A 24180-nucleotide genomic window follows, 5' to 3' on the forward strand; every position below is an offset into this window, starting at 1 on the left:
ATCTGAGCCAAAGCGCACTGTCCATAAAACAGCAGTAGAGTCGAACATAAACCGATCCACGAGCAAACTCCCACTAGAAATGGCCTTTTAGTCTCCATCATAATTCACAGATCCATATATTTATGATGACTGTATTTGTAGTCACTAAAGCAAAAACTAATCCAGGTTAACTGAACAGATCCGTAACTACAACGCTTCAGTTAAAAAGAAACAAAAGCGTCTGTAAGAGGAGGGACACAGTGCGCTTTATTTGAGGGCGAGAGCCACCCTGTGGTCACATATGAAACTTAAGAAAATACATAATTCCATTATATTTCAATAAGACTCCACACATCTTTTATAGAATACATATTTGAGGAAAAAAAAAAAAATTGAATACTACAGCCGAACATTCCTTCAGCACCAAGGACAGCGACATGACTAAATTTATAAAAAAACAAAAAAAAACAGCAAATTACATTTTCAGACCAGAAGTAAAGAGACTTGCTTGCTGTTTTCGCTCTAAGCTACTAGCTCTGGCTAATATTGTAAAATTACAACAACCTGAGAAACAAGATGGATAGAAAATGTGATTTTTTTCTAGGCTTCCTCTTAACTTTAATTATTTAAAGATGAACACGAAGAATGAAATTACGTCTGTTAATAGTTCAGTGGATGAATAACGTTATTTTTCTATCAAAGAGTAAACTAGGCAGCCAATATGTAGCGCTATAGAATGCACATTATTTCACAACACTATCTAATGTACTTCTGCCTGAACTGTTGTGCTTATCGCCATGTGGGGAATATACTGAAGGGTATTTAAAATATCATTTCCCAAGTAAGTCAGACTATAGAATTTGCAGTTAGGGAATACATTTTTAGGTCAATCGCTTACCTCCTCAGAGGGCCTCCTCCTGTCAGGCAGCACCAGTGTGTTGGCTTGACTCCCTGGGACTATAGTGGATCCTACGCTCATTCTGGGTCCAACTAACATGTAGCGCTTGTCTCCAGATCTGTACTGGATGCTGTGGCACAGAGTCCCGTCATAGTTTGTGTCCTGTAAGTACTTGGACGTGTAGTCAGTGCTCGACTTGGAGCACTGCATTGCAATCAGCACAATGATACTGATAATGAACAGAGCTGAGACCGAGGCCAGAGTTATCATGAGGTAAAAAGTCACATTAGTGTCCTCAGAGTCTTTAGTGGAGCTCTTAACATCAGAAGCTGCAAAAGCCTCTCTGGGCTCCACCACTTTGACAAGCACAGTAGCTGTAGCTGACAGGGACACGTTGCCATTGTCTTTGACCAGTATGACGAGTTTGTGCTCGGCCTCGTCTGTCTCTGTCAAAGAGCGAAGTGTCCTGATCTGTCCTGTGTAGCGGTCCAACCCAAACAGACTGTGGTCAGTCACTTGCTGCAGTGAAAACAGCAGCCAGCCGTTATATCCGATATCAGCGTCATAGGCCCTGACTTTAGTCACCAAGTGTCCCGCGTTCACATTGCGGGGGATCTCCTCCACTCCTTCAGCAGAACCGTTAGAGCTGACTGGATACAGAATGACTGGAGCGTTGTCGTTCTGATCCAGAATGAACACGTGCACTGTCACGTTGCTGCTCAGTGACGGAGTCCCAGAGTCTGAGGCCACCACTTGAAACTGGAACGACTTTAATGTCTCAAAGTCAAAGCTTTTTAGTGCAGTGATTTGCCCATTTTCACTATTAATATTAAGAAATGAAGTCACTTTATTTTCTGCACTTCCATCTCTGTAAATATGATAAGAAATATGAGCATTTTCACCTTCATCTTTGTCATTAGCCTGAACTGAAAACAGCTGTGCTCCTGCTTCATTGCCCTCAGTGATATAAAAACTATATGGAGTAAGGACAAACTCTGGGCTGTTGTCGTTCACATCTGAAATTACAATTAATATGTTCTTTTCAGATTTAAGTGAGGGCTGGCCGTGATCTGTGGCAGCTATGGACAGTACATACTGTGACTGTGTCTCTCTGTCCAGAGCGGATTTAGTCACGAGTGAATACATTTTGTCCTGTAGGGAAGGAGACAGTGTAAAGGGAACATCCCCTTCTATTGTACATGTCACTTTCCCGTTCAGCCCAGAGTCCCTGTCATTAACACTGATCAGAGCCACAGTAGTCCCCGGTCGAGAGTCTTCAGGAATGGAGCTGGAAAACGAGGTGACTTCAATCTCAGGAGCATTATCATTCACGTCTATTATTTTTATTATTACGTTTTTCTGTGTGGCCAATGGAGCTAACCCTTTATCTGATGCTTCGACTTCTATTATATACTTTTCCTTCTCCTCAAAGTTTATTGAACCTTTGACAATTATCGCACCTGTCTGTGGATCAATGTCGAATAAATTAAATAGACGTTGTTTTACGCTTTTACTAAATGCATACACCACTTCTCCGTTCACTCCTTCGTCTGAATCAGTTGCATTAACTTGTATTACAGTTGTTCCGATCGGTGCATTTTCTGTAAGTGTCACCGTGAAGTCGCCGTTTGAAAAAACGGGAGCGTTATCATTGATGTCTAACACATTTACGAATATATCGGTTTGCCCGGATTTTGGAGGTTTTCCGCCATCTACAGCCGTCAACACAAGTGAATGGCGGTTCTCTGCCTCTCTGTTTAACGGTTTTTGCACAATTAATGTGGGTATTTTGCCATCTTCGTCCATATCTTTAACTTCTAATCGGAAATGTTCATTTGCACTAAGTTTGTACTGCTGTATAGAAAACTGCCCATTGTCCAGATCTCTCGCTGCTTTGAGAGGAATCCGCACACCCGGTAACACAGACTCGAAAATATCTAGCGTTGTCTCCAATTCAGGGAAGATTGGAGCGTTGTCGTTTATGTCCTGCACCTCTACTCCAACGTAATGCACCTCCAGCGGGTTTTCTAACACAGTCTTAAGATTGATTAAACACGTAGAGCTCTTTTCACACACCTCTTCTCGGTCAATCTTACGGCTCACATACAAATTACCGTCTTTCTGATCCACGTGAAAAAGGGACTCTGCAGCACCAGACACAATGCGATACTTCCTGTCTTTGAGCGCACTCTTGTCCAAACCCAAATCCTTTGCTACATTCCCGACAATGGTTCCTTCTGCAACTTCTTCAGTGATAGAATATCTCAGCTGCGCAGAGGCTATTGTCCACAAAGCTGCGGTGAAGAGACAGCTGAGCCACCACATTGTCGCGCGCAACGATCTTTGTCCCATGATTGGAAAAATAATCCAATGTCTGAAAATTGTAAAAAATCACCTTGAATAGAAAACAAAAATAAAAACCTAAATGTTGAACTCAATCGACACAATCCACAACGGCATCAGCCAACGTTTTTGTTCCCAATAAAACAGTGAAGTGGGCGGAACAGAAACTCAAGCTCAGCCCATAAACCCTGCAGCGACTATCTGACAGTGACACCATGCGATGTCAATTTAAACTGCTTAACTATGTTTGAGGAATACTCAAAAAGAGGAGGCGACTAAAGAATAAACCCATGTCACCAATTTGGATAGCAAATAGCAAATGTCAATGAAACGCGTCAACATACTTGAACTTAGAAAAAACACATTAACGAGTTTATATAGGCTGGCTCTTCTTTTAATTCATAGATTATTACAAAACAACAATACACTCCGATCAGTGACCACTGTGTAGTTTTGTCCTATATGGAAAAACAGTGAGGAAAGGTATACTAATTAAGCAAATCATTTTATTTTTAAGAATAATTGACGTGAAGATGAAAGCAATGTTAAATCAACGCCGTGAATAGGACAGAAAGAGAAAAGTCAATTACTAATAAGGTAAAGATTATTTACCTCCTCAGAGGGCCTCCTCCTGTCAGGCAGCACCAGTGTGTTGGCTTGACTCCCTGGGACTATAGTGGATCCTACGCTCATTCTGGGTCCAACTAACATGTAGCGCTTGTCTCCAGATCTGTACTGGATGCTGTGGCACAGAGTCCCGTCATAGTTTGTGTCCTGTAAGTACTTGGACGTGTAGTCAGTGCTGGACTTGGAGCACTGCATTGCAATCAGCACAATGATACTGATAATGAACAGAGCTGAGACCGAGGCCAGAGTTATCATGAGGTAAAAAGTCACATTAGTGTCCTCAGAGTCTTTAGTGGAGCTCTTAACATCAGAAGCTGCAAAAGCCTCTCTGGGCTCCACCACTTTGACAAGCACAGTAGCTGTAGCTGACAGGGACACGTTGCCATTGTCTTTGACCAGTATGACGAGTTTGTGCTCGGCCTCGTCTGTCTCTGTCAATGAGCGAAGTGTCCTGATCTGTCCTGTGTAGCGGTCCAACCCAAACAGACTGTGGTCAGTCACTTGCTGCAGTGAAAACAGCAGCCAGCCGTTATATCCGATATCAGCGTCATAGGCCCTGACTTTAGTCACCAAGTGTCCCGCGTTCACATTGCGGGGAATCTCCTCCACTCCTTCAGCAGAACCGTTAGAGCTGACTGGATACAGAATGACTGGAGCGTTGTCGTTCTGATCCAGAATGAACACGTGCACTGTCACGTTGCTGCTCAGTGACGGAGTCCCAGAGTCTGAGGCCACCACTTGAAACTGGAACGACTTTAATGTCTCAAAGTCAAAGCTTTTCAGCGCAGTGATTTGACCATTTTCCGCGTTCACGTTTAAAAAGAGCGCCACGTCCTTCTCCTGTCCTGTGCGCGCAATGCTGTAGGAAATATCTGCGTTTTCATTCTTATCTTTGTCTGATGCAGTTACAGAGAACAGTGACGTCCCTGCCACGTTATTTTCTACAATATAAAAGTACAGAGGGTTTTGTTCAAACTGTGGACTGTTGTCGTTTACATCTAATATCTGAATACTCAGAGTTTTAGTGGTGGATAAAGGAGGCTCTCCACAGTCAGTGGCTTTTATTGTTATGTCATAATTTGACACCTCCTCCCTGTCCAGGAAATCCTTAGTGACAACTGAATATGTGTTTTCTTTATACGAGGGTTTTAGCTCAAAAGGCACGTTGTTTGTTATGTGCGCGATGATTTTACCATTGACGCCTGAGTCTTTGTCTTTGACTCGAATGAGAGAAACTACTGTCCCTGGTTTGGAGTCTTCAGACACTGTGTTTGACAGAGAAGTCACGTCTATTTCAGGTGAATTATCATTTACATCTATGATTTTTACAATGACTCTACACTCACCTGTTAATGGAGGCGTTCCTTTATCTGAAGCCTCTACGTCTAATTCATATTGGTCAGTTTCTTCAAAATTCACTGATGATTTCATTGTAATCCCACCTGAAATTTTATCTATTTTAAATACGTTTTTAACCCCTTGAATCAATGATTCTCTGAGACTATATTCTATGTCTCCATTAATCCCATCATCAGTATCAGTTGCAGTGAGAGCAATTACTACTGTTCCTATTTCAACATTTTCTGGCAGTGAAATTTCATAAACCTCCTGTGTAAAAACTGGTCTATTATCATTACTGTCCAGAACAATAACTGTAACATTTAACGTCCCTGATTTTCTGGGTTTACCTCCATCGACAGCAGTAAGAAGCAGATGATGTGCTTTGCTTTGCTCTCGATCTAAAGGTTTCTTTAAAACCAAAAACGGAGTTTTACTCAAATCACTTTCGCGAACATTGACGTCAAAATGTTCGTTTGCAGATAAAGTGTAGGTGCGAATTGAGTTGATTCCTGCGTCAGGATCACGAGCAGGATGCAGCTGAAATCGTTTTCCTGGTAAAGTATGTTCCGCTATTTCTATAGTTTCATTTCTTTTGGGAAAGGTGGGCGCGTGGTCATTGACATCAGTGATTTCTACAACCACATAGTGAACTTCCAAAGGGTTTTCCACCAGAACCTTCAGCTCCATCAGGCACGTACCGCTGCCCTGACACAGCTGCTCTCTGTCAATGCGGCCGTGGACGTACAAAGCGCCATTGTCTGAGTTTACAGCAAAAATAGCCTCATTTGTTTCAGAAACAACACGGAACCGTCTCTCACCCAAAGAGGCAACGTCAAGACCAAGATCCTTTGCGACATTTCCAACCACAGTCCCGTCCCTCACCTCCTCCGGAACAGAGTATCTGATCTGAGCCAAAGCGCACTGTCCAAAAAACAGCAGTAGAGCCGAGCACAAAGTGATCCACGAGCAGATTCCCAGTAAAAACAATCGTTTAATTCCCATTGTCTACAATTCCAAAAAAACAAAATTGTGGCGATAAAGATGTAATAGAAAAAGCTAAATCTGCAGTAACGCCAAAGACAAGTGGCCACTCCGCTCCAATAAAATGGAAACAAAAGCCTTCGTGAGAGGAGGGACAAACTTGGTTAGCTGTTTGTCCGCTGAATAGTGCCACCTTTAGATCAGGCATGACAGAACAGTCGTTTATTAAATCCAAAGAAACATCGTTAGTGTAAATGTTAATATCACTTTGCTAAATAAACTAAACCACGAGTAAAGCACTGTGGTAACGTGAGTTTTGAGAGGCTGGGGAGTTAGTTTGTGATGTAGAGGGAAAAAAATACATCTCATTCAGCACTAAGGACAGCGGACGGACCGGCTATAACGCTGAAAGAGACTGTGTCCCATGTTTTCAAACAGCTTTAGCTCTGAACCGCCTTGGGTGTTTGGGGTTATAATTAAAGATGGCTGAGGCAGTTCTTTCCGCTGTTCACAGCCTCCACAAACCACCTTAATTCAGCTCAACTGGTAGCTTCTTTATAAATTGAAACATAGACAATTAAAATGCAAGATTCCATTTACCTCTGTGTATTAATTCATATAATGCATTTACAATGCATTATAATTCAAAGACTGAATACAATAAATACATACACATACACATACATACGCATGCGCGCGCGCGCACACACACACACACATACACACATGCATACATAAATAATTATTGGAAAATGCGTGGCAAAGGTGAACAAAGACCAATCTTTGAAAATGCATTTACCTCCTCAGAGGGCCTCCTCCTGTCAGGCAGCACCAGTGTGTTGGCTTGACTCCCTGGGACTATAGTGGATCCTACGCTCATTCTGGGTCCAACTAACATGTAGCGCTTGTCTCCAGATCTGTACTGGATGCTGTGGCACAGAGTCCCGTCATAGTTTGTGTCCTGTAAGTACTTGGACGTGTAGTCAGTGCTCGACTTGGAGCACTGCATTGCAATCAGCACAATGATACTGATAATGAACAGAGCTGAGACTGAGGCCAGAGTTATCATGAGGTAAAAAGTCACATTAGTGTCCTCAGAGTCTTTAGTGGAGCTCTTAACATCAGAAGCTGCAAAAGCCTCTCTGGGCTCCACCACTTTGACAAGCACAGTAGCTGTAGCTGACAGGGACACGTTGCCATTGTCTTTGACCAGTATGACGAGTTTGTGCTCGGCCTCGTCTGTCTCTGTCAATGAGCGAAGTGTCCTGATCTGTCCTGTGTAGCGGTCCAACCCAAACAGACTGTGGTCAGTCACTTGCTGCAGTGAAAACAGCAGCCAGCCGTTATATCCGATATCAGCATCATAGGCCCTGACTTTAGTCACCAAGTGTCCCGCGTTCACATTGCGGGGGATCTCCTCCACTCCTTCAGCAGAACCGTTAGAGCTGACTGGATACAGAATGACTGGAGCGTTGTCGTTCTGATCCAGAATGAAGACGTGCACTGTCACGTTGCTGCTCAGTGACGGAGTCCCAGAGTCTGAGGCCACCACTTGAAACTGGAACGACTTTAATGTCTCAAAGTCAAAGCTTTTTAGAGCTACAATATCACCAGTTTCAGTGTTAATGTTAAGAAACGATACTATTTTGTGTTCATCGCCACCATTCCTGTGTATCTGATAGGAAATTAACGCGTTCTCTCCATCATCCAGGTCTGTGGCTTTTACTGAAAACACAGATGCTCCTGGTGGGTTGTTCTCGGTGATGTACATGGCATACATTGACATAGTAAACTCTGGTTTATTGTCATTTACATCTGACACTGTTACCCTGATCTTTTTTTCAGAGCGCATTTGTGGATCACCCGCATCTTCTGCCATAATGGTCACATCATAGAACGTGTGTTGCTCCCTATCGAGCTGTGCTTTAGTGACGACAGCAAACAGGTTACTTTGAATTGAAGGTTTTATGGTAAATGGACAATCTGTGGCAATGTGGCTCAAGATTTTCCCATTTATTCCAGAGTCTAAGTCTGTAATACTAATTAAAGCTACAGTTGTTCCTGGGCGGCTGTCTTCGGGCACAGCACCTGACAAAGACGCCAGTTCTATCACAGGAGGATTGTCGTTTGCGTCTCCTATCTTTATGATGACGCTTTTATCTGTTCGAAATGGAATACTTCCCCTATCAGACGCCTGTACATCAATATCATAACTATCTTCTTCTTCAAAATCAACGTTACCTATGACAGTAATCTCCCCCGTAAATGGATCGATATCAAACAGTTCTCTTATTGTATCTTTAACTTCACTGTTAAAGGAGTAAATTACTTCCCCGTTTGAACCACTGTCCAAATCAGTTGCGTTTACTTGAATCACTGTTGTGCCAATCGGTGCATTTTCTTGTAGCACGGCGCTGTAGGAATCTTTGGTGAAAACAGGCATATTGTCATTAACATCCAACACGTCTATTATTATTTCAACAGTTCCTGATTTTGAAGGATTTCCACCATCAAACGCGCTTAAAACCATCTTATGATTGCTTTTGGTTTCTCTGTCTAGCGCTTTTTGTAATTGTAACACGGGGGTTTTACCATCTTTGCCTCGGTCTTTCACCTCTAAGCGAAAATACTCATTTTGACTAAGTTTATATTGTTGAACAGCGTTTGAACCAGCGTCTGGATCGTGCGCATTGTATAACTGATACTTTGTCCCTGGCAACGCAGATTCAAATATTTCCAACATCTTAATTTTCTCTGGGAATACAGGTGAATGGTCATTTAAATCTACTACTTCCACTAAGATATAATGCACCTCTAACGGGTTGTCCAACACGGTTTTTAGATTTATGAAACACGCGTTGTTATCTTTACAAACCGCTTCCCTGTCTATTCTCCTGTTGGAATAAAGGTCTCCGTTGTTCTCGTTCACGCTGAAGAGTGGTTCTGCGGAGTCTGTCATAATGCGAAAACCTCTTTGTTTCAGCAGATTCAGCTCGATGCCCAAATCCTTGGCTATATTTCCAACAACATGTCCCTCCTGAAGCTCTTCTGAAATGGAATATCTTAACTGGGACGAAGCCTCTCCTGATGAGACCAGCAAAATCAAAACGACGATCGGATAAAGCTGGTGTCGCCATCCTCTTTGTTCAACACCATCACACGAAACAGAAGGTCCAACTGTGTAACTCATTATGGACATGTTTCTGTTTTGGAGTTTTTAGATCATTTTCATGAAACAAAAATGCATAATACAACAAAACAATCACCAAAAACAGTTCTCCGCAAATACGTCCAACAAAGATACCGCAACCCAAGAAAGAACAAGAGAAGAGGCGGACCCTTCACAGACAGGAAATATAATCCTAATGAAGCACTGCCCCCCAGTGACTCACAGTCATAGCAAAGGAAACTTACAAACGCCCGAAATTTTTCTATTATTATTATTATTATTATTATTATTATTATTATTATTATTATTATTATTATTATTATTATTATTATTATTATTATTATTATTATTATTATTATATAGGCTACATGTAAAAACTTGGGAATATCATCTCTAAATGTATTTTATCTCAGCACAATAGAAAGCGATCTGAATTCCAAACGCAATGAGTGCACAAAAATAAACATAACGCATAATACGATGTGATATGAACATTTATGCGACTGGGGAAATGTTGTGTCATTGCTTTGAAAAATAAGTTTGATTGACAGAATCAGCACCAAGGACATCCGTCATTAAAACTACAATTAAAATAGAACAAGAACTGTTCATTCCTATTTAAGTGAAACAGAAGTTCTGAACAAAATATAATACTTCTTACCTCCTCAGAGGGCCTCCTCCTGTCAGGCAGCACCAGTGTGTTGGCTTGACTCCCTGGGACTATAGTGGATCCTACGCTCATTCTGGGTCCAACTAACATGTAGCGCTTGTCTCCAGATCTGTACTGGATGCTGTGGCACAGAGTCCCGTCATAGTTTGTGTCCTGTAAGTACTTGGACGTGTAGTCAGTGCTCGACTTGGAGCACTGCATTGCAATCAGCACAATGATACTGATAATGAACAGAGCTGAGACCGAGGCCAGAGTTATCATGAGGTAAAAAGTCACATTAGTGTCCTCAGAGTCTTTAGTGGAGCTCTTAACATCAGAAGCTGCAAAAGCCTCTCTGGGCTCCACCACTTTGACAAGCACAGTAGCTGTAGCTGACAGGGACACGTTGCCATTGTCTTTGACCAGTATGACGAGTTTGTGCTCGGCCTCGTCTGTCTCTGTCAATGAGCGAAGTGTCCTGATCTGTCCTGTGTAGCGGTCCAACCCAAACAGACTGTGGTCAGTCACTTGCTGCAGTGAAAACAGCAGCCAGCCGTTATATCCGATATCAGCGTCATAGGCCCTGACTTTAGTCACCAAGTGTCCCGCGTTCACATTGCGGGGGATCTCCTCCACTCCTTCAGCAGAACCGTTAGAGCTGACTGGATACAGAATGACTGGAGCGTTGTCGTTCTGATCCAGAATGAACACGTGCACTGTCACGTTGCTGCTCAGTGACGGAGTCCCAGAGTCTGAGGCCACCACTTGAAACTGGAACGACTTTAATGTCTCAAAGTCAAAGCTTTTCAGCGCAGTGATTTGACCATTTTCCGCGTTCACGTTTAAAAAGAGCGCCACGTCCTTCTCCTGTCCTGTGCGCGCAATGCTGTAGGAAATATCTGCGTTTTCATTCTTATCTTTGTCTGATGCAGTTACAGAGAACAGTGACGTCCCTGACACGTTATTTTCTACAATATAAAAGTACAGAGGGTTTTGTTCAAACTGTGGACTGTTGTCGTTTACATCTAATATCTGAATACTCAGAGTTTTAGTGGTGGATAAAGGAGGCTCACCACAATCAGTGGCTTTTATTGTTATGTCATAATTTGACACCTCCTCCCTGTCCAGGAAATCCTTAGTGACAACTGAATATGTGTTTTCTTTATACGAGGGTTTTAGCTCAAAAGGCACGTTGTTTGTTATGTGCGCGATGATTTTACCATTGACGCCTGAATCTTTGTCTGTTACACTAATGAGTGAAATAACTGTCCCTGGTTTGGAGTCTTCAGACACTGTGTTTGACAAAGAAGTCATATCTATTTCAGGTGAATTGTCATTGACATCTATGATTTTTATAACGACTCTACATTCACCTGTCAATGGGGGCGTGCCTTTATCTGAAGCCTCTATGTCTAATTCATATTGATCAGTTTCTTCAAAATTAACTGATGCTTTCATTGTAATCTCACCTGAAATTGTATCTATTTTAAATACGTTTTTAACCCCTTGAATCAATGATTCTCTGAGACTATATTCTATTTCTCCATTTATTCCATCATCAGCATCGGTTGCAGTGAGAGCAATTACTACTGTTCCTATTTCAACATTTTCTGGCAGTGAAATTTCATAAACCTCCTGTGTAAAAACTGGTCTATTATCATTACTGTCCAGAACAATAACTGTAACATTTAACGTCCCTGATTTTCTGGGTTTACCTCCATCCACAGCGGTAAGAAGCAGATGATGTGCTTTGCTTTGCTCTCGATCTAAAGGTTTCTTTAAAACCAAAAACGGAGTTTTACTCAAATCACTTTCGCGAACATTGACGTCAAAATGTTCGTTTGCAGATAAAGTGTAGGTGCGAATTGAGTTGATTCCTGCGTCAGGATCACGAGCAGGATGCAGCTGAAATCGTTTTCCTGGTAAAGATTGTTCCCATATTTCTATAGTTTCATTTCTTTTAGGAAAGGTGGGTGCGTGGTCATTGACATCAGTGATTTCTACAACCACATAGTGAACTTCCAAAGGGTTTTCCACCAGAACCTTCAGCTCCATCAGACACGTACCGCTGCCCTGACACAGCTGCTCTCTGTCAATGCGGCCGTGGACGTACAAAGCGCCATTATCTGCGTTTACAGCAAAAATAACGTCCTTTGTTTCAGAAATACGGAACCGTCTCTCACCCAAAGAGGCAACATCAAGACCAAGATCCTTTGCGACATTTCCAACCACAGTCCCGTCCTTCACCTCCTCCGGAACAGAGTATCTGATCTGAGCCAAAGCGCACTGTCCAAAAAACAGCAGTAGAGTCGAGCACAAAGTGATCCACGAACGAACTCCCACTAGAAATGGCCTCTTAGTCTCCATCATTGTTCACAGATACATATATTTATAATAATTGTATTTGTAGCCTCTAAAGCAACAACTAACCCAGGTTAACTGAACAGACGCGTAACTACAACGCTTCAGTTAAAAAGAAACAAAAGCGTCTGTAAGAGGAGGGACACAGTGTGCTTTATTTGAGGGCGAGAGCCACCTTGTGGTCACACATGACACTTATGAAAATGTATAACCCCATAACATTACAAGACACCACACATCGTTTATGGTATATATTTTAGAGGAACAGGATTTCTGAATCCTACAACCGAACATTCCTTCAGCACCAAGGAGAGCGACAGGATTAAAGTTTTAAAACACTGTGGATTACATTTTAACACGATAAGTAATGAGACTTGCTTGTTAATGTTGCGCAAATTTAGGAGCACTGGCTGATTACCAAACGTAATTAGCTACTGGCAAATTACCACAACGTGAGAAACAATATTGATGGAAATTTTACAATCACTTACAGGATTCCACTTAACTTAAGTTTCATTTATATTTAAAAGTATGTCTCATTTGCTTCTGCAACATGAACACGAAGAAAGAAAGGAGATCTGATTCGGGTTCAGTGGATTAAGAACATTATTTTCTGTCAAAGAGTAAACTAGACTGCCAACATGTAGTGCTTTCGAATGCACATTATTTCACAACACCATCTAATGTACTGAACGTTCATACTTTTTGCCTGTGGCGGAAAATACTGTTTTGTTGTTTTTTGTTTGTTTATTTGTTTGTTTGTTTGTTTGTTTGTTTGCTTGTTTGTTTTTTAATATGACATCCCAAGCCAGTCAAGCTATAAAATATACGATCAGAGAATACATTTTTGTAGGTAAATCCCTTACCTCCTCAGAGGGCCTCCTCCTGTCAGGCAGCACCAGTGTGTTGGCTTGACTCCCTGGGACTATAGTGGATCCTACGCTCATTCTGGGTCCAACTAACATGTAGCGCTTGTCTCCAGATCTGTACTGGATGCTGTGGCACAGAGTCCCGTCATAGTTTGTGTCCTGTAAGTACTTGGACGTGTAGTCAGTGCTGGACTTGGAGCACTGCATTGCAATCAGCACAATGATACTGATAATGAACAGAGCTGAGACCGAGGCCAGAGTTATCATGAGGTAAAAAGTCACATTAGTGTCCTCAGAGTCTTTAGTGGAGCTCTTAACATCAGAAGCTGCAAAAGCCTCTCTGGGCTCCACCACTTTGACAAGCACAGTAGCTGTAGCTGACAGGGACACGTTGCCATTGTCTTTGACCAGTATGACGAGTTTGTGCTCGGCCTCGTCTGTCTCTGTCAATGAGCGAAGTGTCCTGATCTGTCCTGTGTAGCGGTCCAACCCAAACAGACTGTGGTCAGTCACTTGCTGCAGTGAAAACAGCAGCCAGCCGTTATATCCGATATCAGCGTCATAGGCCCTGACTTTAGTCACCAAGTGTCCCGCGTTCACATTGCGGGGGATCTCCTCCACTCCTTCAGCAGAACCGTTAGAGCTGACTGGATACAGAATGACTGGAGCGTTGTCGTTCTGGTCCAGAATGAACACGTGCACTGTCACGTTGCTGCTCAGTGACGGAGTCCCAGAGTCTGAGGCCACCACTTGAAACTGGAACGACTTTAATGTCTCAAAGTCAAAGCTTTTCAGCGCAGTGATTTGACCATTTTCCGCGTTCACGTTTAAAAAGAGCGCCACGTCCTTCTCCTGTCCTGTGCGCGCAATGCTGTAGGAAATATCTGCGTTTTCATTTTTATCTTTGTCTGATGCAGTTACACAGAACAGTGACGTCCCTGACACGTTATTTTCTACAATATAAAAGTACAGAGGGTTTTGTTCAAACTGTGGACTGTTGTCGTTTACATCTAATATCTGAATACTCAGAGTTTTAGTGGTGGATAAAGGAGGCTCTCCACAGTCAGTGGCTTTTATTGTTATGTCATAATTTGACACCTCCTCCCTGTCCAGAAAATCCTTAGTGACAACGGAATATGTGTTTTCTTTATACGAGGGTTTTAGCTCAAAAGGCACGTTGTTTGTTATGTGCGCGATGATTTTACCATTGACGCCTGAGTCTTTGTCTTTGACGCGAATGAGAGAAACTACTGTCCCTGGTTTGGAGTCTTCAGACACTGTGTTTGACAGAGAAGTCACGTCTATTTCAGGTGAATTATCATTGACATCTATGATTTTTATAATAACTCTACATTCACCTGTCAATGGGGGTGTGTCTCTGTCTGACGCTTGTACTTCCAATTCATAAAAATCCTTTTCTTCATAATCGATGTGTCCCTTTACAACAATATCACCTGTTTTCTTGTCTAATTCAAAGATATCATAGATTCTTCGCTTCAGTGTTTTCGACAGACTATAATCAATTTCTCCGTTTGTTCCTTCGTCTGGATCTGTGGCTGTGAGCTTAAAAATGGACGTTCCCGTTTGTACGTTTTCTTTCACTGTAATTTCATAAATCTCTTGGCTAAAAACGGGCCTATTATCGTTACTGTCAAGAACAGTTATAGTCACATTCAGTGTGCCTGACCTTTGAGGTTTACCTCCATCAACCGCTGTCACCAGTAGAAAATGCTCACTGCTTTTTTCTCTGTCCAAGACTTTTTTCAAAACAAGGAATGGTATTTTTTCACCATCAGTTTCACGAATATTGATGTCAAAATGTTCATTATCAGATAAACTGTAGGTGCGGACTGAGTTCATCCCTGCGTCAGGATCATGAGCAGCGTGCAGCTGGAATCGTTTTCCAGACAAAGTATGTTCCGCTATTTCTATAGTTTCATTTCTTTGGGGAAAGGTGGGAGCGTGGTCATTGACATCAGTGATTTCTACAACCACATAGTGAACCTCCAAAGGGTTTTCCACCAGAACCTTTAGCTCCATCAGACACGTACCGCTGCCCTGACACAGCTGCTCTCTGTCAATGCGGCCGTGGACGTACAAAGCGCCATTATCTGCGTTTACAGCAAAAATAGCCTCATTTGTTTCACAAACAACTCGGAAACGTCTCTCACCCAAAGAGGCAACATCAAGACCAAGATCCTTTGCGACATTTCCAACAACAGTCCCGTCCCTCACCTCCTCCGGAACAGAGTATCTGATCTGAGCCAAAGCGCACTGTCCAAAAACCAGCAGTAGAACCGAGCACGAAGTGATCCACGAGCAGATTCCCGGTTTAATTCCCATTGTTGTATATAATTCCAATAATATGAAATGATGGATATACAGATGTCAAAGAAAAAGAAAAAGCTGCAGTAACGCAAAGGACAAATGGCCACTCCGCTCCACTAAAATGGAAACAAAAGCCTTCGTGAGGGGAGGGATGAACTTTTCTTGTTGTTTCTACGCCGAGTAGCGCTTCCTTGTGGTCAATCGTGACAGAACAGTCGCTTCTTGTATCCAAAGCAACATTGTCAATCAAATATGGATATGTCTGCTCAATAAACTAAACCACGCAATGTGTATTGTGTTAATGTGAGTCTTGAAACGCTGTGGGGTTAGTTTTTGATGTACAACAGAAAATATATCTCATTCAGCACCACGGACAGCGGTTGGACCTAGAATAAAGTTGAAAGACACAGTGCCACACTTTTTCATTCAACTTTAGCTCTGAGCCCTGAAACTACCAAGTCACAACAAAATGCCACCTTCACAAATGTTGTCTTAGAGTTATTCTGTCATTTGAGCCAGTCCAAAACACTTGCAATTGTCACGTGACAGTGACACCATGCAAAATAAATAACACTAATGTCATTAACGTAATATGTTCCTAGTATATAGTTTAAATAATGCATGCTCTTATTTGAAAATTATTATTATTATTATTATTATTATTATTATTATTATTATTATTATGTATTTATTTTTATTTATGTTTGCTCTCCATGTACAAAAACAAGTTGTAAGTGGAACTGACACATAGTGAAAGTCAAAGTTAAATTTGTCAACTGGACAAAACGTTGTAGGAGTGATGACGTTTTGCTGCTCATCCCATCCGCTTCTTCAGTTCTGGTCCAATTGCTGTTGGACACTGCCTTATATCTATCTGAGGGGAGGGACTACCTACACCAAAGCTGTAAACAGCTGTCGTCTCCAGTTTCAGCCTTAATGGTCTTTATTCAACCTTTAGTGATCATGATGGCACACCCTAGTGTTCCTTTTGTTCTTGTTTTTTGTTTGCTTTGGGTCTGAGGATGGGATTGTAGATGGGGAAGAGGTTATGACTCAGGCCCCCATTTCTGTTTAAGGACGGAATGTCTTTCCTAAAAAAAAAATAGCTTCTTAAACTCACCTCTCAGACCATTTCTTTTCTCTGGCTAAGATCTGTACCTCACTATCTTCAAAGGAGTGGTTAGTGGCTTTGAGATGGAGATAAATGGCGGACTGGGGTCCAGAGGAGCTCTCGCTCTGGTGCTGGTACATGGAATAGACATAGTTCAGCACCATAGACAGAGTGTCAAGAAGGCAGAATAACAATTTCAGCACTACCTCTTAGACATGAACGTGTAAAGTGAAAAAACAGTGCTCAGTGCCTACCAAGATCATGTTATATGTCTACTGTTTGGTACCGGTAATGTTCTGGGAGCACAGTGGGTGTTTAAGGGTATTATTTAAGATGGCTGAGGCAGTTCCTTCCATTATCGACAGCCTGTACAAACCACCTTAATTCAACTCAGTTGGTAGCTTCCTTGTAACACGGAGAATTACAAATGCTAGAAATGTACCGGGGTAAACTCTGTGTTTTAATTGATGTGATGTATTTGAGACTCAAAGAGACTGAACACATAAAAGAAGTAATAAATGTACTGTTGCGAAAAAAAATGAGAACAGACCAATCTTTAAAAATGTAATTGCCTCCTCTGAAGGCGTCCTCCTGTCAGGCACCACTAGTGTGTTGGCTTGGCTCCCTGGCACTATTTGTCCTGTTAACTTTGTACGATTTGTAGTTGAACGTATGTTGCAATTATTTAAGGACCATGAAACGCAGAATGAAATGAATTCTTTTAGGGGTTCAATGGATAAATAACATTATTTTCTATCAAACAGTAAACTAGACAGCCAACATGTAGAGCTATAGAATGCAAATTATTTCACAACACCATCTAATCTGCTTCTGAATAAACTGTTGTGCTTATTGCCATGTGGGGGAATATACTGAAGCTTTTATTTAAATATCACTTTTTAAGTCAGTCAGACTATAGCATTTTATTAGGGAATACATGTTTTAGGTCAATCGCTTACCTCTTCAGACGGCCTCCTCCTGTCAGGCAGCACCAGTGTGTTGGCTTGACTCCCTGGGACTATAGTGGATCCTACGCTCATTCTGGGTCCAACTAACATGTAGCGCTTGTCTCCAGATCTGTACTGGATGCTGTGGCACAGAGTCCCGTCATAGTTTGTGTCCTGTAAGTACTTGGACGTGTAGTCAGTACTCGACTTGGAGCACTGCATTGCAATCAGCACAATGATACTGATAATGAACAGAGCTGAGACCGAGGCCAGAGTTATCATGAGGTAAAAAGTCACATTAGTGTCCTCAGAGTCTTTAGTGGAGCTCTTAACATCAGAAGCTGCAAAAGCCTCTCTGGGCTCCACCACTTTGACGAGCACAGTAGCTGTAGCTGACAGGGACACGTTGCCATTGTCTTTGACCAGTATGACGAGTTTGTGCTCGGCCTCGTCTGTCTCTGTCAATGAGCGAAGTGTCCTGATCTGTCCTGTGTAGCGGTCCAACCCAAACAGACTGTGGTCAGTCACTTGCTGCAGTGAAAACAGCAGCCAGCCGTTATATCCGATATCAGCGTCATAGGCCCTGACTTTAGTCACCAAGTGTCCCGCGTTCACATTGCGGGGGATCTCCTCCACTCCTTCAGCAGAACCGTTAGAGCTGACTGGATACAGAATGACTGGAGCGTTGTCGTTCTGATCCAGAATGAACACGTGCACTGTCACGTTGCTGCTCAGTGACGGAGTCCCAGAGTCTGAGGCCACCACTTGAAACTGGAACGACTTTAATGTCTCAAAGTCAAAGCTTTTCAGCGCAGTGATTTGACCATTTTCCGCGTTCACGTTTAAAAAGAGTGCCACGTCCTTCTCCTGTCCTGTGCGCGCAATGCTGTAGGAAATATCTGCGTTTTCATTTTTATCTTTGTCTGATGCAGTTACAGAGAACAGTGACGTCCCTGACACGTTATTTTCTACAATATAAAAGTACAGAGGGTTTTGTTCAAACTGTGGACTGTTGTCGTTTACGTCTAATATCTGAATACTGAGAGTTTTAGTGGTGGATAAAGGAGGCTCTCCACAGTCAGTGGCTTTTATTGTTATGTCATAATTTGACACATCCTCCCTGTCCAGATAATCCTTAGTGACAACTGAATATGTGTTTTCTTTATACGAGGGTTTTAGCTCAAAAGGCACGTTGTTTGTTATGTGCGCGATGATTTTACCATTGACGCCTGAGTCTTTGTCTGTTACACTAATGAGTGAAATAACTGTCCCTGGTTTGGAGCCTTCAGACACTGTGTTTGACAGAGAAGTCACGTCTATTTCAGGTGAATTGTCATTGACATCTATGATTTTTATAATGACTCTGCATTGACCTGTCAATGGGGGCGCGCCTCTGTCTGACGCTTGAACTTCTAATTCATAGAAATCCTTTTCTTCATAATCGATGTGTCCCTTTACAACAATATCACCAGTTTTCTTGTCCAATTCAAAAATACCATATATTCTTTGCTTCAGTGTTTTCGACAGACTATAATCAATTTCTCCGTTTGTTCCTTCGTCTGGATCTGTGGCTGTGAGCTTAAAAATGGACGTGCCCGTTTGTACGTTTTCTTTCACTGTAATTTCATAAATCTCTTGGCTAAAAACGGGCCTATTATCGTTACTGTCAAGAACAGTTATAGTCACATTCAGTGTGCCTGACCTTTGAGGTTTACCTCCATCAACCGCTGTCACCAGTAGAAAATGCTCACTGCTTTTTTCTCTGTCCAGGACTTTTTTCAAAACAAGGAACGGTATCTTTTCACCATCAGTTTCGCGAATATTGATTTCAAAATGTTCATTAGCAGATAAACTGTAGGTTCGGACTGAGTTCATCCCTGCGTCAGGATCATGAGCAGCGTGCAGCTGGAATCGTGTTCCCGATAAGGTATGTTCAGCTATTTCTATAGTTTCATTTCTTTTGGGGAAGGTGGGCGCGTGGTCATTTACATCAGTGATTTCTACAACCACATAGTGAACTTCCAAAGGGTTTTCCACCAGAACCTTCAGCTCCATCAGACACGTACCGCTGCCCTGACACAGCTGCTCTCTGTCAATGCGGCCGTGGACGTACAAAGCGCCATTATCAGCGTTTACAGCAAAAATAGCGTCCTTTGTTTCAGAAATACGGAACCGTCTCTCACCCAAAGAGGCAACGTCAAGACCAAGATCCTTTGCGACATTTCCAACAACAGTCCCGTCCCTCACCTCCTCCGGAACAGAGTATCTGATCTGAGCCAAAGCGCACTGTCCAAAAAACATCAGTAGAGCCGAGCACAAAGTGATCCACGAGCAGATTCCCGCTGCAAACTGTCTCTTGTTATTCTCCATCATTGTTCACAGATTCATATATTTATAATAACTGTGGTTGTAGTCACTAAAGCAAAAACTAACCCAGGTTGACTGAACAGACGCGTAACTACAACGTTTCAGTCTAAAAGAAACAAACGGGTATGTGAGAGGAGGGACACAGTGCGCTTTTTTTAAGAGCTAGAGCCACCTTGTGGTCACACCTGAAACTTAGGAAAATACATAATTCCATCATATTTCAATAAGACACCACACATCTTTTATAGCATACTTATTTGAGAGAAAAGATTTCTGAATACTACAACCGAACATTCCTTCAGCACCAAGGACATTGACAGGACTAAAGTTTTGAAAGACAGTGGATTACATTTTAAAACCAGACGTAATGAGACTTGCTTGTTGATTTCGCTCTAAGTTAGTAGCACTGGCTAATATTGTAAAATTACAACAACGTGAGAAACAATATGGATAGAAAACGTGAAATAATTTCTCGGCTTCTTCTTAACTTTAATTATTTAAAGATCATGAACACGAAGACTGAAATGACATCTGGTACTAGTTCAGTGGATGAATAACGTTATTTTTCTATCAAAGAGTAAACTAGGCAGCCAACATGTAGCGCGATAGAATGCAAATAGTTTCACAACACCATCTAATGTACTTCTGCCTGAACTGTTGTGCTTATCGCCATGTGGGGGAATATACTGAAGCTTATTTAAAATATTACTTCCCAAGTCAATCAGTCTATAGAATTTGCAGTTAGGGAATACATTTTTAGGTCAATCGCTTACCTCCTCAGAGGGCCTCCTCCTGTCAGGCAGCACCAGTGTGTTGGCTTGACTCCCTGGGACTATAGTGGATCCTACGCTCATTCTGGGTCCAACTAACATGTAGCGCTTGTCTCCAGATCTGTACTGGATGCTGTGGCACAGAGTCCCGTCATAGTTTGTGTCCTGTAAGTACTTGGACGTGTAGTCAGTGCTGGACTTGGAGCACTGCATTGCAATCAGCACAATGATACTGATAATGAACAGAGCTGAGACCGAGGCCAGAGTTATCATGAGGTAAAAAGTCACATTAGTGTCCTCAGAGTCTTTAGTGGAGCTCTTAACATCAGAAGCTGCAAAAGCCTCTCTGGGCTCCACCACTTTGACAAGCACAGTAGCTGTAGCTGACAGGGACACGTTGCCATTGTCTTTGACCAGTATGACGAGTTTGTGCTCGGCCTCGTCTGTCTCTGTCAATGAGCGAAGTGTCCTGATCTGTCCTGTGTAGCGGTCCAACCCAAACAGACTGTGGTCAGTCACTTGCTGCAGTGAAAACAGCAGCCAGCCGTTATATCCGATATCAGCGTCATAGGCCCTGACTTTAGTCACCAAGTGTCCCGCGTTCACATTGCGGGGGATCTCCTCCACTCCTTCAGCAGAACCGTTAGAGCTGACTGGATACAGAATGACTGGAGCGTTGTCGTTCTGATCCAGAATGAACACGTGCACTGTCACGTTGCTGCTCAGTGACGGAGTCCCAGAGTCTGAGGCCACCACTTGAAACTGGAACGACTTTAATGTCTCAAAGTCAAAGCTTTTCAGCGCAGTGATTTGACCATTTTCCGCGTTCACGTTTAAAAAGAGCGCCACGTCCTTCTCCTGTCCTGTGCGCGCAATGCTGTAGGAAATATCTGCGTTTTCATTCTTATCTTTGTCTGACGCAGTTACACAGAACAGTGACGTCCCTGACACGTTATTTTCTACAATATAAAAGTACAGATGGTTTTGTTCAAACTGTGGACTGTTGTCGTTTACATCTAATATCTGAATACTCAGAGTTTTAGTGGTGGATAAAGGAGGCTCTCCACAGTCAGTGGCTTTTATTGTTATGTCATAATTTGACACCTCCTCCCTGTCCAGGAAATCCTTAGTGACAACTGAATATGTGTTTTCTTTATACGAGGGTTTTAGCTCAAAAGGCACGTTGTTTGTTATGTGCGCGATTATTTTACCATTGACGCCTGAGTCTTTGTCTGTTACACTAATGAGTGAAATAACTGTCCCTGGTTTGGAGTCTTCAGACACTGTGTTTGACAGAGACGTCATATCTATTTCAGGTGAATTGTCATTGACATCTATGATTTTTATAATAACTCTACATTCACCTGTTAATGGTGGCGTGCCTCTATCTGAGGCTTGAACTTCTAATTCATAGGACTCCTTTTCTTCATAATCTATGTGTCCCTTTACAATAATATCACCCGTTTTTGTGTCTAATTCAAAAATATCATATATTCTTTGCTTCAGTGTTTTTGCCAGACTATAATCAATTTCTCTGTTTGTTCCTTCGTCTGGATCTGTGGCTGTGAGCTTAAAAATGGACGTGCCCGTTTGTACGTTTTCTTTCACTGTAATTTCATAAATCTCTTGGCTAAACTCTGGTCTGTTGTCATTAATATCAAGGACAGTTATAGTCACATTCAGTGTGCCTGACCTTTGAGGTTTACCTCCATCAACCGCTGTCACCAGTAGAAAATGCTCACTGATTTTTTCTCTGTCCAGCATTTTTTTCAAAACTAGAAACGGTATTTTTTCACCATCAGCTTCGCGAACATTGATGTCAAAATGTTCATTAGCAGATAAACTGTAGGTGCGGACTGAGTTCATCCCTGCGTCAGGATCATGAGCAGGATGCAGCTGGAATCGTTTTCCAGCCAATGTATGTTCCGCTATTTTTATCGTTTCATTCTGTTTGGGAAAGATGGGTCCGTGGTCATTGACATCAGTGATTTCGACAACCACATAGTGAACTTCCAAAGGGTTTTCCACCAGAACCTTCAGCTCCATCAGACACGTACCGCTGCCCTGACACAGCTGCTCTCTGTCAATGCGGCCGTGGACGTACAAAGCGCCATTATCAGCGTTTACAGCAAAAATAGCGTCCTTTGTTTCAGAAATACGGAACCGTCTCTCACCCAAAGAGGCAACATCAAGACCCAGATCCTTTGCGACATTTCCAACCACAGTCCCGTCCCTCACCTCCTCCGGAACAGAGTATCTGATCTGAGCCAAAGCGCACTGTCCAAAAAACAGCAGTAGAGCCGAGCACAAAGTGATCCACGAGCAGATTCCCGCTACAAACTGCCTCTTAGTCTCCATCATTGTTCACAGATCCATATATTTATGATAATTGTATCTGTAGCCACCAAAACAACACCTAATCCAGGTTAAGTGAACAGACACGTAACTACAACGCTTCAGTTAAAAAGAAACAAAAGGGTATGTGAGAGGAGGGACAAAGTGGAGTAGAGGTTTCTTTGAGGGCTATTGCCACCTTGTGGTTACTGATAAAATTCAACAAATAATACTCAATTTTGTACACGGATATTTGCTTAAAAAACATAGCATGGACGACAGAGAAACTGGATTTCTACATTCTGCACCATTATCACTACTTCAGCACCATGGACAGCGGTCAGACTGAAGTTAAAAAGTCGAATGAACAGTTTTCAAGACAGTCTTGATAATGTTCTCAATCTAGTCAAAATAAATTATATCACATTATTTCATATAGTCTAGGTGTGTTAATTCTGGACATATACAAGCTTTGCAGGTTCAAATCAAATATATATTTTACTGACAACAGTTCTAACGCAATTTATTCCAAAGTAGAAAATAAATAAATAAATAAATAAATAAATAAATAAATAAATAAATAAATAAATAAATAAATAAATAAATAAATAAATAATACACTAGACATGGTGTACCATGTATGTGTTTTGTTTCTCAAGATGGTTATTCAATTAGAAAGCAGATTCAGCCTCACACGAGTCTCTCATTTGGAATATCGAACCTAGAAACACTCTCATCTGAATCGCCACTACCTAAACCTCAGCACATGCAGTCAATCATTAAGCAGTTTGAGTGCACCCTCTGAGTGAATTCTGGTGGTTGAGAGTTTCAAAAGAGACATTGCTTTTCCATGTTCTTAGAAAAACACATGTGTCTTCTATTTGCAGGTTTAAACAGTGCCAATGCTACGGACTTTTTTAAGGTATTATAACCACACCTGATTGTGCATTTACTATACGGTATATATGTAACTGACAACTACGGGACATCAAGATTTCATCAAATACTTTTATATAGAGATTTTAAAATCACGCAGTATAACCCTTACCTATTTCATATTAACTACGACCATGCGAGATACCGCAGAAAGACCACATTTGTAAACA

The 24180-nt window shown here is 42.0% G+C and overlaps 9 protein-coding genes across 9 annotated transcripts in view; all 9 read right to left on the bottom strand.

The window, feature by feature from the left end:
• The window catches only part of LOC117378040 (protocadherin Fat 4-like), a 6707-nt gene extending 5929 nt beyond the window's left edge, over nt 1–778 (bottom strand). The window contains exons 1-3 of the mRNA XM_033974580.2: nt 749–778; nt 427–506; nt 1–39 (exon numbers count right to left, since the gene is read on the bottom strand). The exon at nt 1–39 is cut by the window's left edge and continues 2269 nt beyond it. Of these exons, the coding sequence (XP_033830471.2) occupies nt 1–39; nt 427–506; nt 749–778 (149 nt within the window). The remainder of the gene's footprint in view (nt 40–426; nt 507–748) is intronic.
• The window catches only part of LOC129456592 (protocadherin alpha-8-like), a 104208-nt gene that overhangs the window by 46102 nt on the left and 33926 nt on the right, over nt 1–24180 (bottom strand). The gene's annotated exons all lie outside the window — the stretch shown is intronic.
• On the bottom strand, nt 866–3202 carry LOC129456613 (protocadherin alpha-3-like). Its single transcript, XM_055225016.1, has one exon. The coding sequence runs from the start codon at nt 3200–3202 to the stop codon at nt 866–868; it is 2337 nt and encodes a 778-aa protein (XP_055080991.1).
• On the bottom strand, nt 3803–6190 carry LOC129456614 (protocadherin alpha-2-like). The gene has a single exon (XM_055225017.1). The coding sequence runs from the start codon at nt 6188–6190 to the stop codon at nt 3803–3805; it is 2388 nt and encodes a 795-aa protein (XP_055080992.1).
• On the bottom strand, nt 6912–9359 carry LOC129456615 (protocadherin alpha-3-like). The gene has a single exon (XM_055225018.1). The coding sequence runs from the start codon at nt 9357–9359 to the stop codon at nt 6912–6914; it is 2448 nt and encodes an 815-aa protein (XP_055080993.1).
• On the bottom strand, nt 9892–12357 carry LOC129456616 (protocadherin alpha-2-like). Its single transcript, XM_055225019.1, has one exon. It carries the CDS (start codon nt 12355–12357, stop codon nt 9892–9894), a length of 2466 nt encoding a protein of 821 aa, XP_055080994.1.
• LOC117378044 (protocadherin alpha-2-like) lies at nt 13161–15560 on the bottom strand. Its single transcript, XM_033974582.2, has one exon. The coding sequence runs from the start codon at nt 15558–15560 to the stop codon at nt 13161–13163; it is 2400 nt and encodes a 799-aa protein (XP_033830473.2).
• LOC129456617 (protocadherin alpha-2-like) lies at nt 17604–19976 on the bottom strand. Its single transcript, XM_055225021.1, has one exon. It carries the CDS (start codon nt 19974–19976, stop codon nt 17604–17606), a length of 2373 nt encoding a protein of 790 aa, XP_055080996.1.
• Nucleotides 20732–23101, bottom strand: LOC129456618 (protocadherin alpha-2-like). The gene has a single exon (XM_055225022.1). The coding sequence runs from the start codon at nt 23099–23101 to the stop codon at nt 20732–20734; it is 2370 nt and encodes a 789-aa protein (XP_055080997.1).

The sequence above is a fragment of the Periophthalmus magnuspinnatus genome, chromosome 10 (genome assembly GCF_009829125.3).
Source record: "Periophthalmus magnuspinnatus isolate fPerMag1 chromosome 10, fPerMag1.2.pri, whole genome shotgun sequence".
Classification (NCBI taxonomy): Eukaryota; Metazoa; Chordata; class Actinopteri; order Gobiiformes; family Gobiidae; genus Periophthalmus; species Periophthalmus magnuspinnatus.

Bases quoted from the DNA above. Each gene is read 5' to 3' on its own strand.
- LOC129456613 (XM_055225016.1), bottom strand. From the start codon at position 3,202: ATGTGGTGGCTCAGCTGTCTCTTCACCGCAGCTTTGTGGACAATAGCC.
- LOC129456614 (XM_055225017.1), bottom strand. From the start codon at position 6,190: ATGGGAATTAAACGATTGTTTTTACTGGGAATCTGCTCGTGGATCACT.
- LOC129456615 (XM_055225018.1), bottom strand. From the start codon at position 9,359: ATGAGTTACACAGTTGGACCTTCTGTTTCGTGTGATGGTGTTGAACAA.
- LOC129456616 (XM_055225019.1), bottom strand. From the start codon at position 12,357: ATGATGGAGACTAAGAGGCCATTTCTAGTGGGAGTTCGTTCGTGGATC.
- LOC117378044 (XM_033974582.2), bottom strand. From the start codon at position 15,560: ATGGGAATTAAACCGGGAATCTGCTCGTGGATCACTTCGTGCTCGGTT.
- LOC129456617 (XM_055225021.1), bottom strand. From the start codon at position 19,976: ATGATGGAGAATAACAAGAGACAGTTTGCAGCGGGAATCTGCTCGTGG.
- LOC129456618 (XM_055225022.1), bottom strand. From the start codon at position 23,101: ATGATGGAGACTAAGAGGCAGTTTGTAGCGGGAATCTGCTCGTGGATC.